Source organism: Sinocyclocheilus rhinocerous, unplaced genomic scaffold, assembly GCF_001515625.1.
Source record: "Sinocyclocheilus rhinocerous isolate Xijiao unplaced genomic scaffold, SAMN03320098_v1.1 scaffold848, whole genome shotgun sequence".
Classification (NCBI taxonomy): Eukaryota; Metazoa; Chordata; class Actinopteri; order Cypriniformes; family Cyprinidae; genus Sinocyclocheilus; species Sinocyclocheilus rhinocerous.
The window spans coordinates 623,695-640,170 of record NW_015664186.1 but is presented as its reverse complement, the minus strand read 5'-3'; the positions used below and the strand labels follow the sequence as shown (position 1 = coordinate 640,170).

Below are 16,476 nucleotides of genomic sequence, written 5' to 3'. Positions count from 1 at the left end.
AACAGATTTGGAGCCTTACATAACTTGCTCACTGATGAATTACCTGCAGTGAATGGGTGCCGTCAGAATGAAAGTTCAAACAGCTGATAAAAACATCAATCCACACAACTCCAGTACATCAGTTAACATCTGAAAAGCTGCATGTTTGTAATAAACAAATTCACCACTATGATGTCTATACTCTATTCATAATATTGATTTCCACATGAAAAAGTCATCTCGTCTGAAACAGGAGAGAAATATGCACAGATCACCGTTCACAAGCGAAAACAATCCAAAACAGTTCTAAGTAAATATGTCGGTGGATTTTGAGGACAATAGGGCTTGGACTTTTTCACTGGAGGAAAAGTTATTATGGATTTTGGCCAGAAGCAATGATTTAAAGTTAAAATGCATTAATGATGGATTTTTTTCCAACAAACACGCAGCTTTTCCCTTCACAAGACATTATTGATGGGCTGTAGCTGTGTGTGGATTACTGTAATGTTTTTATCAGGTGTTTGGTCTCTCATTCTGACGGCACCCATTCACTGCAGAGGATGCATTGGTGAGCAAGTGATGGAATGCTAAATTTCGCCAAATCTGTTCCGATCATCTACATCTTGAAGCCCCATTTATGGCCCTAACATACAGCCTGCAAATGCAGAGTTGATGTAAAAATTGCCCCTTGCAAACTAGACTCTCACCAAAAAAGTATTTCAAAGTAATATGGATCCTTGTGCTTCTTGCATTAGTAAATGACTGTGTCCCTCCTGCTGTAAGTGGAAGGTCAGTGCGCAGCAGCTGGGCAGGCGCCGGCCTCTCCCATCCCAGCTGGAAACACTTACAGAATGAATGGACCAAGAGACTCCAAACAACCACCCACAAGTGTCTGCCCTTTGCTGCTTTGTGTTCTAATACAGCAGTATTGATTTTATGTTTCACTGTCAGGGAAGAAAGGAAAGAAAGGCAGGAATCTTACTTTTTGTCCATTAATGATAACTGTAGAAACCTAAAGGAAGAGAAAAAATGGAGGGGTACTGGAGCTTTCAAGCTTGTAAAAGGATGCAAAAGCACCATTCAAGTATTCACACAAAGCAGTCCATGAAACTCGTGCACTATATTCCAAGTCTTGAGGAACCAAAATGTCAAGATTTTCAGATGTCCAATTGGCAGAGTTGCAGGAGTTAACAACTTACTGGAGGGAAAGATTAATGTTAATATTAAAATTAATGACAAAGCTGGCATATGAATTCAGAAGAATTAAAATATTATAAATCATTATTAAAATTTAAACATGACATTTCAGAAGCAATCAAATGAAAAACACTGCATTTCTTCTGATTGGGGTCTCTGAATCACAGGATTCACTGGGGCACTGAAATGCTTTTAAGACCTGGATTCCAGGTTTGTTTTATTAGGGTCATGAACAGCAAGAAATAAAAACAATGCTAAATGCAACCACTGTACAACTCCACAGTTGTCTATTTAGTTTGATTATATTTTCAGCAATGCTTCGTTGCTGATGGACCACAGACATGACAGCTGAACCCAAATTAGATTCAGTAGGCTGTGGTTTGAGTACGAGTTTCAAAATTATCTGCTGCTAATTTGAATAACTATATCCAGGGCCAGAAAGATGATGATAAAAAAATTATGTTTTCATACCAGTTCCTACCTGCTTGTTATTGTTGAGAGCTGCTGGTGCTGCTGTAAACACTGAGGCAACAGTGAACACCTGGAACACATTAAAATGGCGTTGTGTTGGTGCCACCTGGCGGACGGTACAAGTAGTGCAGAGGACAGGCTAGTGGATAAAAGGTTATTAGGCACATCAATTATCTCTATCTTGCGTTCGTGAAAATTGGTCTATGTATATAATGTTGTTAAAACTTACACTGTAAAACTAATAAGACAATGCGAGGCTTTCCAATTTACCTTCGAGGCACTGTCGAGGTTCGTCCTTTAGATAAAACTAGCCAAACATCAATCATCAGGTGAATGCGACTTCTATTTCGTTGGCGTTAGGTCATTTAACCCTTATATAATACATAACTAAAGGTTATAATATGAAACGTTTGTAGTTACTGTAATATGTAAAATTAAAACGTTTTAGCATGTGCTTTTTAAGAAAAGTTGTTTTTATAACAAAAAACAATTGTTTTTTGTTATAAATCAACAACGCATTTTTTTATTGACCTTATATAGCCATGATGAAACACCAAAATAAATTGATCACTAAATTAACACTCATTGGACAGTCTGTACGTGTTCCTTATCATAAATGAAGCATATACCCCTGACTAAGGTACATTTTCACTTATAATGTTGATATCAAACATAATTTGACCCACATTACAGGTTCCTGTGTGTGTATGAGAACAAATATGAAAAAAAACATTCACAATGTGTACCTGTGTAAACATAACTTAACATTACAATACTTTATATCCCCCCCCCCCATATGTGCCCAAAGGATGTCTTTGGGCACATGAACCAGTCGGTGGCGACGGAGGGCCTGGGAATGGGAGAAACTGCGGCCGCATTCAGATACTGGACAGAGAAAAGGACGCTCTCCGGTGTGGGTGCGCTGGTGTGCTTTTAATAAGGACGGGAAGTGGTAGCTTTTGCCACAAACATGGCAGCTGTTGGGCAAAGAGGGGTCAACTGCAGTCCCACTTCCCATTACTTCAGTGGAGTGGACTTTCTTTATGTGACTTCTGAGGTTTTGCTCCTGAGAGTGACTGAATGGACACTGCAAGCATGAGTAAGTGTGAGAGGATACATCTGCAAAAAGAAAGAGTCATCAACATAGTCATTCACTGATTTTTTTATATGTACCTCTTTGGCATCTGTACATCAGAACCTCAAAATAAATAGTGGAGTAATGAGAAAGTGACTCACTTGTGTTATCTGAGGTGCAATCAGACTTGTCAGACTCCACAGGGTCACCCCTAAAAACATTTAACAATAGTACCACAATCAATATATGTGCTTGGTAGATACACACAAGTTGAGGTTGTGAAATGTCATGTTATGTGACTTCCCAAAAACGTAATATGTATGAATTATTAATTCACTTTTTTTTTTAAATATTTACCTTGAAAAAAATAAAACATTAATAAAACATTTAAAACATTGTTGAAAAAATGATCAAGTACAGTCATTAATAAGTATGATGTATTATACAAGAAATACATATATTATTTTTTATTTCAAAGTTATACCACGTGACATTTTTAGTCTAAACTTAAATTGAAAACTGAATTCTTTCTTGAAAATTGCTAAAAGGTTTTTTAAAACCATATGCAACTATTTTTATATTATCATTCAAGCTTTTCATTTTTATATTTTTTAAAAGTTTAATTTAAGTTTTAGTAATTGTATTGTGTTTTGTGATTTTTTTTAGATTGAATTCATTTTTTGTTTCTGTTAAGTCTGAATATTTTCTTCAATTCAAACTTATTTGTTTCAGCTAGTTGCCAAGGCAACTTTTCTAATTTAAGATTAAGATTTAAGTTTATAATATTTATATTTTATTTTACTTCAGCTTTATTTCAATTACAGAAAATGACTTTTAATAGTTTTAGTTTTAGTTAACAAAAACAGCACTGGAAAACAACATTTCTAAGAACTGCTTTTAGAACCGCCTTTTCTGAATTGTGGACACTATTATTTGCCACTGACCCATGTAAGTCATCATAACCCAGATATGAATTTCAATAATCTATACTATAATAAACAATATTTGTTCTGTGTACCAAGTTTGTTTTAATGAAGACATTAGGAGTCGTACATATGTTCAAGAATGTTCTTATATACTCTTATGTTATATCTTATGATTGCGAGCATACTAATACTCATGTTGAAACTGCAACAACAATAAGCAAATGATGAGCTTACTTGTTTTCTGAGATAACAGGCTTCTGTGCAGATCTGTGCATGCTTACAAGTATTTTGGGTACAGCACTGTCTTCAGGCACTGGTTGTGTAGACAAAGGAGAAGACAGGAACTCTGACTGTTCAGTATTAGAGTCGGATTCCTCTATTACATCTGTAGAATTGTGGTCTTCTGGAAGCGTTAGCACAGAATCATTCAAAGCCACGGCTCTTGCACACTCTGATTCTGTAACAAGATGCTCTCCATCATCATCCGGTACTACCAGAGTCTCTGTACATTCAGATGCTCCTACTACTGATTCCGCTGCGCTTTTCTGAATGTGGTCCGAGGTCTGTCTGTCGAAAATCTGAACGTGACCTACTCTCTTCTGATGGATGTCACTCGCTTTACCAGAGAGTGTGGACAGGATGCAATTTCCTGCACTCATGGGCTGACAAGGGTCTGTCGCAATATGGAAAGATATTGTTATAAACTGTAACTGTCATTGACTTCAGCAAAGTGTTGAAGACAAGCAGACTTGATCAGATTCTTACATTTGGTATCTAGATGTCCAAGGTTCTTGTAGTGCTCAAGCAGTGTCTTTACGTGATCTGACTGACTATTGAACTCCTCACAGTCTTTTGAAACAGGCAACAGTGGATCAAGCCAAGCCAGAGTCTGAAACCAGAAGGTTAGCAATAGCAAACTCAGGACATATACAATTATGTTTTGACCTAATTTAATAGAACATTTTTAATAAATATTGTAAGTGTTGTTGAAAAAAGCTGAAATAAAATAAAAAATAAATAATAGATGAAAAAATTTAAATAAATGAAAATTTTAGTTGAAGAACTAAGATTACTAAATGAGAAAAACTAAACCTGAAAACGTAAAATTGAAATTAAAATAAAAGCTATTTACAAATATTAAACTAATAAAAATGACAAAAGCATATAAAAAATTACTAAAAATGAAACTAAAATTAAAATATAAAAATAAAAGCAAATTACTAAAAGATACTAATAAAGCTATAAACGTTTATAAAAAATACTAAAATAACACTGTTGAAATCACAGTAATCCAAATATTCATAATATATTCCTTAATATGAATGATAGTGGATAGTTTCTCACAATATAGTATTATAATATGACACAAGATGATAAAAATTGTGTTTGTGCAGGTTTTCAGTGTCATCTTTGCAAAAACTCCAGATTTAACGATAAATAATAGATTGTAGTTCCCAAACACAATTTCTAGGAATCTAGATTGACCACGACATCCCACCTGCTGGAGGTCAGGGATTGGCAGGAAGTGCTCCAGCCTAGACAGGAAATGCTACATCAGGATCCGAATGGCTGCGTCAAAGTCAGTGCCGAAATCCACTGGAAACACGTGCTGTAGAAACCAGAGTGAAGGACAGAGAAATAAGCAATAATAATAAAAATTAAAAAAAACACTTAACATAATGTTTATTAGATCTGACCTGGAAGAAATGCTCCTTCTCATCCACATCTTTAATAAGTGTGTGGACCAGCTCCACAAAACGAACACCTGCTTCTCCCACCACAGTGTTATCCACCTGTTTGACATCACACTCAATTTAATTTCTCTTTAACACTTTACAGTATTTGAAACATGTAATATCAAAAGCCCAATAACTGAAAGCTAGAATTGTTTGAAAATATCAGTAATAAAGATGAAACTATTCTAATTACGAGTTGAATGCTGTTTAGGTGAGTATGGATTGTGTGCATGTCGGCAGCGTTGTCTCTCTCACACAACTCCAAAACAAGCTAGATGCAAGAGGAAAAAAAGAGTATTTGTTAGCAGACAACCATTCGACTATGATTTTTCCATGAATAATATATTTATTGAAGAATTTGACCAACTCAGCTGTGGTCAACGCAGTCCTAAAATGAGTTGAACTCCAAGTCTACGACTAACCAATCTGGAACTGCCTCTGACACCAATGAAACAAAATCTGCCAGCATCCCATACTGCATCACATCCTTCTGCTGCACAATTCTCCACATGAAGGCAGACATGAGGCGTACAGGAGGGACCAAGAAGCGCAGGGCGGACAGAGGGAGAGGAATTCTGTCTGGAAATCCATTTTAAACCATTGTCAAAATAGAATAACAACCATGCACGAATCAGTGGAGTTTGGTTGAGTTTTTAGACTAAATATTAATATAAGCGATTGTTTGTGGCTGGCTTGGTTAGACATCTAAAGATTTAAAGTTCAAATATCTGTAAGTAAAGAAAATTAGATGATAAATTACTTGCAGCATCCTCTCACCCAAGTGCTCTTGTTTGGGGAATTTAATGTCCATGATGTAGTCATTTAACTGCTGTTCTTGAAGTCAAGAATTTCAGATGTTGCTTGTTAATCCGCTCATTTCTGTTGTACAGTATTTGGTAGATTTACCACGCAAAATTACATTAAAAGTCACTGAATGTTTTGGATTTTAGTAAACACAATTATGTGAACACAGCCCTCTGACGACACTACCAAAAACAGTTTCAAAATAAAAGCTTGTGGCGTCTTCTTCTTCTTCTTCTAATAACGTTTTATGGCGGATATATATATATATATATAAACACACACACATATACATACATTTAAAAAAAAACTAAATTCTCCTGATTAATCCTATTTCTTTAATGTATTTTATAACAGCACCATATATTTTACCTTGTTCTGCATGCTCTTTCAAAAGCCTTGACCAATTAAATGATTCAACACCCATGTTTCTTACGTCCTTAATGAGTTTTAACCTTTCATTTTCATATTTTACATTTTATTAAAACATGCTCTATTGTTTCTGCCTGATTACAAAAAAAATACATTGACCTGTTTCATGTTTTCCTATCTTCTAATAACGTTTTATGGCGGATATATATATATATATAAACACACACACATATACATACATTTAAAAAAAAACTAAATTCTCCTAATTAATCCTATTTCTTTAATGTATTTTATAACAGCACCATATATTTTACCTTGTTCTGCATGCTCTTTCAAAAGCCTTGACCAATTAAATGTTGAACCGTTGAAGTTGGACACACCGATGGTCTTGACCAACCCAGCATCCACTAACTCTTCCATTGCCTTTGTGAGAAGAAATTAACACTAAAATAAAAAGTGATTTTTCTTTTATCATTGATCAAATGTGAGTTACACAAGTCTCAAATTTCCTATAATAAACAGAGAGTGATTTAATCTAGTATGCCCTATTCGGATGCGAGAAATAATTGTATCTTCTTTCCTATTCCTAAAAACACTTCTTCCATTTCCTACTTGCTGCTGAATATTATACATATGTCTGCCCTTGCTAGCTTCTGACGTCTGCAACAACAATAAAATAATAATAAAATAAAATAAATGGACGCTTCAATGTAATTGTTGCAATTAGCCTATACTATTATCGCTACGATCATCATGTCATTCAGATTTTAAGAATCGCAAACTGTCTAAATAAAAACTCTTACAACTGTCTAAATGAAAGAAAGAAAGAAAGAAAGAAAGAAAGTTATAAATTGTACAAAATAATTCGGATGTATTTGTGGCGGTTATTACAATCGATATGATATATCATGTCATTCATGTTTTAAAAATCAGAAGCAATTACAAAAATGTTTATATGTATATATATATTATACTTTTTTTTTTTAATAATTAAACAAATTTTCTTTCAAAATCTCTCTGAACAACAAGCAAGTCTGCTTTATGCTGGAACAGGGGTGTCAAACTCATTTTAGGGGGAGGGCCGGATGAGAAGAAATGTCGCCATTAACGGGCCGAATCAACTTTTTTTTTTTTTAATCACAGTGCACCAAATTACAAATTAATTTGCAAAAAAAAAACTAGAAAGACACTATTCTGTAAAACTGCATTTAATAAGACTTTTTTGTAATCAGGCAGAAACAATAGAGCATGTTTTAATAAAATGTAAAAAAATATGAAAAAGAAAGGTTAAAACTCATTAAAGAACTAAGAAACATGGGTGTTGAATCATTTAATTTGACAAGCCTTTTGAAAGAGCATACAGAACAAGGTAAAATATATGGTGCTATTATAAAATACATTAAAGAAATAGGATTAATCAGGAGATTCTCCACAATCATTTCTGTGCATATATATATATATATATATATATATATATTAATGCTTATCTGTGTATCAAAATTGGCAGCCTGGAAAAGAGTTTTTCCCATTTGATAAGGATGGCCAAGTAATTCCAGACAACAGCAACTTTCTAGAAACATGGGAGGTAATAAACAGTATAATAAAAACAAAATTAATTTGAGACTTGTGTAACTCACATTTGATCAATGATAAAAGAAAAGCACTGTTTATTTTAGTGTTAATTTCTTCTCACAAAGGCAATGGAAGAGTTAGTGGATGCTGGGTTGGTCAAGACCATCGGTGTGTCCAACTTCAACGGGGATCAGATTGAGGGAATCCTGAATAAACCAGGACTCAAGTACAAACCTGCCAATAATCAGGTATTGTGTTGTTTGCAATAAATCTGAAGAACTTGAAACGGATTAAGACATTGTAGTTCATTGGTGCCAAAATCTTTCCGCTGCTTCTCACGTCCAGATCGAGTGCCATCCATATCTGACTCAGGAGAAGCTGATTAACTACTGTCAGTCCAAAGGCATTACAGTCACCGCATACAGTCCTCTGGGTTCCCCAACCAGACCATGGTAAGTACTCTCATTCGTATATATATATATATATATAGTGAGATGGCTATACATTATTTCATATAGATTTGACTTTCTTTAGGGCACAGGCAGGTGAGCCATCACTGCTGGAGGACCCAAAGATCAAAGCCATTGCAGATAAGCACAGTAAAACCACAGCACAGGTAGGTATAAACTTGCGTTTTTTTATTAGTTATGATATGCTAAATCCATGTTATGTATCCACCAACTTTGAAGCACAATGCTTTACCTGTCAGCTGAATGCGAGATGACCCTAGTAATATTTGCTAGTTTGCATTACACACGCCTTCCTCCATTTTGTGACATGCTAAGTATTGAACTTTCCTTCCAGGTTCTAATCCGCTTCCACATGCAGAGGAATGTTGTGGTCATTCCCAAATCTATAAACCCTAAGAGAATCAAAGAGAATTTTGAGGTATTTCCATTTTAATTAAACCATGTACATATGTGTTCTACATGTAGCACAAGTTCTCCAGATATACAAGAATAATCACATTTTCAGAAATGGTCAACATATACATAATTTTATTAAGATTTAGGTCTTTTATCCTTACAGGTCTTTGATTTTGAGCTGAGTAAAGAAGAGATGAACACCATACTGAGTTTTAACAGAAACTGGAGAGCTTTTATGCTGGAATGGTGAGTCATCGTTATGCAAATTTTCCATGTTATGTATCCACCAACTTTGAAGCACAATGCTTTACCTGTCAGCTGAATGCGAGATGACCCTAGTAATATTTGCTAGTTTGCATTACACACGCCTTCCTCCATTTTGTGACATGCTAAGTATTGAACTTTCCTTCCAGGTTCTAATCCGCTTCCACATGCAGAGGAATGTTGTGGTCATTCCCAAATCTGTAAACCCTAAGAGAATCAAAGAGAATTTTGAGGTATTTCCATTTTAATTAAACCATGTACATATGTGTTCTACATGTAGCACAAGTTCTCCAGATATACAAGAATAATCACATTTTCAGAAATGGTCAACATATACATAATTTTATTAAGATTTAGGTCTTTTATCCTTACAGGTCTTTGATTTTGAGCTGAGTAAAGAAGAGATGAACACCATACTGAGTTTTAACAGAAACTGGAGAGCTTTTATGCTGGAATGGTGAGTCATCGTTATGCAAATTTGCTGTGGACTTTGTATCCATTAGTGTAATATTAGGTGTCTAGAAATGCTAATGGCCTCCTTTGCCTTTTTATTGCAGGGCTTCCAAGCATAAGGATTATCCATTGAATGCTGAATACTAAAGCTTTAATAAATCCAGTTTCTAACTGCAGTGTGAAGTAAATATGACTTCTGCTTTTCCCATCAGGGATAAATGAAGTATGTTGATAATCTCAGAGACTGCAAGAAAGTTAGGAGCAAAACCACATTATCAGCATTTATTCAAGTGTAATATAGCCATTTGAGGGACTGAATGTGGTTAAATGTTTAAGTAAAGGTCAAGTGAGTTGTTAAAGACATGAGAAAGACTTTACACACATTCAAAAACATAAGCCAGAGAGCTGTTTGACACAGAGCTTTATTTGGATTTTTAAAGCATACATCAATACACTAAACATGAGCTGCTCTTGCGAACTGGAAGAGCTTCTGTTGTCATATTATGAAAATTAGGAGTGTGTATGTATATATATATATATATATATATATATACACATATATATATATATTCTCAGGACCAATACTTTCTCATGTTATCTGCCTCATTGTGCAAAGTATGTGACATTGTTCAAATAAAATGTTACTAGTGCAGATGTTTCTTAAAGACTTCTTTATGATTAATTGTGTTGTTTTGTGATATTTAATGCAAGCCTTTTCACATTTGCACTGAAGTAGTAACAGCTTGAAATTGTCAAAGCATTAACAAATACTTCCATGTTTATGGGCAAAAAAAGAAGATTAATTTGAAGTATAGCTGCTGTAATAAGACTTGCTTTAAATTCCAAACCAGCAAGTCACATATCAGTTGCAGGAAGTTTCTCAGTAACTGATTCATAATTGAAAATGAAAAGCATTTTCACATTGATCAATGGCAAAAACAACAATCCTGGGAACAAGGAATTTGTTTTCTTTAAACAGCATTTTTCGAGATGTCTTCTTTTAATACTCGGCATTAAATGGGTAGTCCTTGTGCTTCAAACCCCTGCATTGATAGAAGAACACATTAAGTTAAAAGATGAATAAATTATAATTTCATAAAAATAACTTTTTTAGAAAAACCAGGGTTCCCCCTCCATTTTCCAGTTGTTTGTGATTACTTTATAGAGACTGCACACAGTAACAGCTATTTCTAGTACATTAGGTTTCTGAATAGAATTTCTGCAGGTTTTATGAAGGCAATTTTAATACTTTTTAAGACCTGTTTAAGACCAAGTAAAGAAAATTGAAGGAAATCAAGAAACATTTACTTGAGAAGCAAAATGACACAAGATTAAAAGAATGAAGGGAGTTTATGATTAAAACAAGAATATCTTCCAATGGGCTCAGAAAAACCAACTTAATTCAAATGGAAAAAGTTTTAATACCCCATTGACAGATATTTGTTCTTATTTCAGGCATTAACTTATTTAATTTTGTTCAAGTTATATATTTAATTTGCACCTCAAGTACATGCATCTTGATTAATCTTGATCTGTTTAGATATTTTTATTGGAAACAAAACATAAATACTGACGATATTCATTTTTTCCAGTGCATGCAACATTTAATGACATGACATCATGAATTTAAGACTTTCTGCTCTGATTTAAGTCATTTTAAGCCTTAATTTGTGAAAGTGCAAATTAAGATCTTTTAAACCCTGCAGAAACTCTCATTTATATTGACTACATTTATATGACTTTATTTTTCCAAGCATTTATTAAATTCCATAACACTTCTAAAATTCCATGATGGCCATAACCTGGGAACCCTGTGAAACTTACTCACCAATGCATTGGACAAGTCCTGAAGTCCTTGTTGAAGCCCAAAATGGTCTTCATGTCCTCCTCACTCAATTCAAAATCAAAGACCTTTTGGTGTAGAAAAAATATGAAGAAAATAAATACATAATAATTCAACATATTTATACAGTACTAGCAACACTATGATTCCAAGACCTTACTGACAGCAAGACTTCTGAAGATGAACTTACTTGAAAGTTCTCTTGAATACGCTGAGGTGTGACAGACTTAGGGATGACAATCACATTCCTCTGAATGTGGAAGCGGATGAGGACCTGTACATTGAATGTCAAATAGACATTTTTCTATGGATCATTAACAAGCTTTGACATATACAGGACGGCAGTCTCCTCACCTGGGCAGAAGTCTTTTTGTGCTTCTCTGCAATGGCCTTGATGTTTGGGTCATCAAGCAGTGAGGGATCTTCAGGTTTAGCCCTAAGTTTGAGACAAAGTTCAAAGGTTATTCATTGAAACCATATATAAAGTCACCAGCTGCACCTTGAACCTTCATAGCAAATAAATGTCACATGCAACAAAGCTACAGCATGTGGGAACGGCGGCCTACCAAGGTCTGTCTGGAGAACCCAGAGGACTGTATGCAGTGACTGTAATGCCTTTGGACTGACAATAGCTAATCAGCTTCTCCTGAGTCAGATAGGGGTGGCACTCAATCTGAAGAAGAAAAACAACATAAAAAAATGTATTTTTTATATATTTTATAACTTTATACACACAGACCATTCAAAACTTTGAGATTAGAAATTATTGTTAATGTTTTTGAATGAAGTCGCTTATGCTCACCAAGGCTGCATTTATTTACAGTAAATAATAATAAAAAAGAATATTTTATTATAATCAGTAACCGCAAAAAAAAATCAGTGTCTCTTATTATTATCAATATTGAAAACAGTTGTTCTGCTTAATATTTTTGCAACAAAAAAAAAGTGATTTAAATGCTGTTCATTTGGATTTTATTTTAAATTGAAATCTTCTGTAACACTGAAAGGCTTTACTGTCACTTTTGATCAATTTAATGTGTCCTTGCCTTGCTGAATAAAAGTATTCATTTCTTTTAAAAACTCTTACGGACCCCAAATAGTAATTTTACAGTCATTAAAACAAATTTTTTATCATTTTTATTATATATATTATAATAGATAATTTATTATATAATATATTCCAGATTATTCAAACATAAAACAAAACGCACAGCACTCCCTGTTACAAAGCATTAGGTCTGCGGATCACAATGCAAGCAGTGTCCTAATGACATTTTAAGCCTATATCCAGATAAATAACTGCGTCTACCTTTGACAAGTAGCAGGAAATTAAAGGAGCAATTGAATTACACGGTTGCTGGAGGCAAAATGCTGGTCATTAGATAAATATTGACCTTTCTTGGTCCATCTGTAATTGTTAAATGAAACCACACTGATGCACACTGATGGTATACGGTACCGACCTGGTTGTTGGCAGGTTTGTACTTGAGTCCTGGTTTATTCAGGATGGCTTCGATTTGTTCTCGATTAAAGTTGGAGATGCCAATGGCCTTGACCAACCCAGCGTCCACTAACTCCTCCATGGCCTACAGCACAAATATTACGACATAATTATAGTTACTTAAATAGAGCTAAAACTATTAGCCAATATACACTGGAATTGCAATGGAAAGTCATTATAATGAATGCAGTAATATGTAAAACAAATTAATTTGTAAAAATGAATGTAAACGGTAACTTCACAATCAAATCCATGTCCTCATACCTCCCAGGTGTCCAAGAAATTGGTGTCATCACCAATGGCTAACTCTTCACTGTCCAATGGGAACTGATCAGGCCTAGGCTGAAAAGCAATGATGACAATTCGTTTCTGAATAGTGTTACAGTGAGATCTTAGCTTCCATTGTGGAGATCAACACTGAATGCTACCCATGAATGACAAGACAGACACGACTTTAGAGAAGATGTTTCTCAGAAATGTCTAATAAATCACCTTAAAGCCCATTGGCCAGTGAACCAGGTAAAGATCAAGGTAGTCCAGCTTCAGATCACTTAAAGTCTTTTGACAAGCTCCTTTCACTAAGGCCTTCTCGTGAAAGGTGCACCGGAGCTTTGAAACAAAAATGCATGCAATTAATTTGTTTTCATTCATCACAAAACTACTAAATCAGCACTTGACTTTCCATTTCTTAAATAAAAATCTTGAGCTAAATGGTGCAAACTGGCATACCTTGCTGACCACAAAGAGTTCTTCTCTTTTAACCACACCATCTTTTATCATGGCCTGAATTCCCTCTCCCACATCCGTTTCATTGTTGTACACTGCGGCACCATCGATGTGTCTGTACCCCGCAGCGATGGCTGCCTTAACAGCCTCTGCCACTTTACCTGGAGGAGACTGGAGGGGAAACGACAGAGTATAATCACCAAAAAGGATAGGACAAAAAGAGAAAGGAATGGGAAAAATTGAGTGGTAAAGAAAGGAAACTAGAAATGATAGGGGAAAGGAAAATGAAAATAGAAATGATAGGGGAAAAGAAAAGGAAAATAGAAATAACAGGGAAAAAGGAAAATTATGGAAAGAAAAAAAAAGCACAAAAAACAGAAAAGAGGAGGGAAATCAAATGGCAGGAAAAGGGAAGAAAATCTAAATAAAACAAATAACTGCACTAAAAAAACTGCTGATTTTGTGTTTTCATTTTTTTCCCCACTATGATTCTACTACATATGGAAAAGAACAAAGTTCGTTCTTTTTTAGTCACTTTAGTATCAATTCTTCTCTCAATAGCTCATCTTATCGATCAAACAAACGACGTACTGAATGTTATCAGTTAATTGCCACCCAAAAGACTGACACAGGTAATTTTGCTTACTCATTATGACCAAACTACATTCTCTAGACACAAACATTCACATTTTAGAGGATTGCTCAATACAGTTTATTTACCATCATTTCAAATTTTTAAACAGCCAAACTTTTCATAACCGTCTTTGCAACTTCTCTCCTCTGAACTAACTTGCAACCCATTTGATTCATTTCGCACTTTTTGCAGCCTCATTATTACTGTGCAACTTCAGATCATTATTTTGATAGTGTCTTTTCTGTTCTTTTACATCATATTTCACCTTTGCATGCATTTTAAAAACTTTTGGGCATGAATTCCTCATGCAGCTAAATTAATGCACTTGTGTAAAATATATCACGATCACTCACAGAAGTTACTAGACCGGGGCTGTCCAAACTCGGTCCTGGAGGGCCGGTGTCCTGCAGAGTTTAGCTCCAACCGTAATTAAACACACTCGGTATTGAGCTTCACAGACGTTGCCATGGTGAAAGAGAGATTAAGCACGAGCTATTTCAACAGAACAGTTCGAAACTCAACCGCCTGTGAGGAGGTGTATGAGGCGCCGGACTGGACAAAAGTGAAGCGAACGCGGAGAGAGAGAGAGACCGAGTGTGTCCGAGAGAGAGTGAGATGCGCGAGACCGAAAATGCGCGAGAAAGACCGAGTGCGTCCGAAAGAGAGCGACAGTGCGCAAGAGAGACCGAAGATGTGTGCGAAAGAGAGCGACAGTGCGCGAGAGAGACCGAAAATGCGCGCGAAGTCTTAATGTACGTTACATAATTAACATAACTCGACTCGCTAATTAACTGTAACTGTAAATTTAACAGGATGTCTGAAGCAGCCAGGATAATTATTAATAATATTCTTTTAAGTCCAGCTGTACTTGAAAATATAGACAAAGCTCTCAATCAAAACAGTGCTTCGGAAAATCAAAGATCTTCAAGAAAATGAGGTAACGTTACAGAGGCTTTTTAATTCCACTGCCAACATTACCTCTAACGTTTGCCGGCCTGCATTTGATTTTTCCCGCAATTTTTGTGGATCAGCCAGAAGCAAGTCCGTAAACATGTCACGGAACAGGTATGTTCTCCTTTGTCTAAATTCGTTAATGGTATATACATTATAACTTGTGATACCCTGACACTTTAAAATGTGACTTTATACTGTGGTAAAATACTGCGGTCAAGCCAGCTGTGGTTCAGAAATATACGGTCAAACCAGCCTCGACTGAAATTAGTGCACGTATTACTATTATTACCGTAATTTCACTATATTTCATTTTCGGGCTCTCTTGCGCACTGTCGCTCTCTTTCGGACGCACTCGGTCTTTCTCGCGCACTCTCTTTCGCGCGCATTTTCGAGAAGGGTATAACTGCAGCCCGGAGATCTCCAAATGGGGCGGGAACTCCAAAACGGGGTGGGAGCTCCAAAATAGGGCGTGGCTTCCTCCCATTGACAGACAGGCACATGACACGCATGCGCAATTTTCCCCCCAATCCACTTCAGTGCAAACTCCGCCCCACAGCTGATTCTAAAGATTTTATTGGTTGTGTCAATTAAAGTGTTGATTTCCTACATTATGCTACAAAAAATTCTAACCCCTAAACCTACCCCACACCTGACCCTAACCTTAACCAGTGAAATTGACTGCACGGCGGGATTGGCGCTGAATAGCGTGGATTTTGAAATGTAAGTCAATAACAATTGGCCGAAGCCAGAGCCAATGGTGAAAGTCTTTGCGCGAAGAGACCCCGCCCCATTTTGGAGGTTCTGCCCACTTTTGGAGTTCAAGCCCCATTTTGGAGATCTCCGGTCTGCAGTTATACCTACTTGGAGTTTTCACTCTCTCTCGGACACACTCGGTCTCTCTCGCGAACTGTCGCTTAGTGTTGGGTCGTTCTTGAACGATTCGTTCATTTTGAACGAATCTTTAATGTGACTCGGGAAGAACGAGTCGTCTCGGGGAGTGATTCGTTCAGTCGCGCACGCGCAACATCCTATAGGTTCTGTACTGGAATTAGTCAAGAAGTTCACCTGTTTCGAGTCTTCGGGTTTTTCGAGTCATTCGTTCATCA

General features: G+C 35.9%; 3 protein-coding genes across 3 annotated transcripts; 1 reads left to right on the top strand and 2 right to left on the bottom strand.

The window, feature by feature from the left end:
* Positions 1-971: 971 nt before the first annotated feature.
* LOC107729824 (zinc finger protein 154-like) lies at positions 972-6,165 on the bottom strand. Its single transcript, XM_016540530.1, has 11 exons — positions 6,145-6,165; positions 5,807-5,963; positions 5,578-5,655; positions 5,346-5,441; positions 5,147-5,257; positions 4,414-4,537; positions 3,883-4,321; positions 2,884-2,933; positions 2,450-2,766; positions 1,648-1,717; positions 972-991 (listed from the first exon to the last, which is right to left on the bottom strand). The coding sequence occupies exons 7-11, from the start codon at positions 4,305-4,307 to the stop codon at positions 972-974; spliced, it is 882 nt and encodes a 293-aa protein (XP_016396016.1). The 5' UTR covers positions 4,308-4,321; positions 4,414-4,537; positions 5,147-5,257; positions 5,346-5,441; positions 5,578-5,655; positions 5,807-5,963; positions 6,145-6,165.
* Positions 6,166-6,939: 774 nt separating this feature from the next.
* On the top strand, positions 6,940-9,893 carry LOC107729823 (aldose reductase-like). The gene is made up of 8 exons (XM_016540528.1): positions 6,940-6,984; positions 8,065-8,142; positions 8,255-8,377; positions 8,475-8,581; positions 8,664-8,745; positions 9,409-9,492; positions 9,634-9,716; positions 9,817-9,893. Exons 1-8 carry the CDS (start codon positions 6,940-6,942, stop codon positions 9,857-9,859), a joined length of 645 nt encoding a protein of 214 aa, XP_016396014.1. The 3' UTR covers positions 9,860-9,893.
* Positions 9,894-10,267: 374 nt separating this feature from the next.
* Positions 10,268-14,747, bottom strand: LOC107729832 (aldose reductase-like). The gene is made up of 10 exons (XM_016540536.1): positions 14,682-14,747; positions 13,786-13,953; positions 13,549-13,665; positions 13,321-13,398; positions 13,019-13,141; positions 12,122-12,228; positions 11,910-11,991; positions 11,746-11,829; positions 11,541-11,623; positions 10,268-10,755 (listed from the first exon to the last, which is right to left on the bottom strand). The coding sequence occupies exons 1-10, from the start codon at positions 14,721-14,723 to the stop codon at positions 10,713-10,715; spliced, it is 927 nt and encodes a 308-aa protein (XP_016396022.1). The 5' UTR covers positions 14,724-14,747; the 3' UTR covers positions 10,268-10,712.
* Between the last annotated feature and the right edge of the window lie 1,729 nt (positions 14,748-16,476).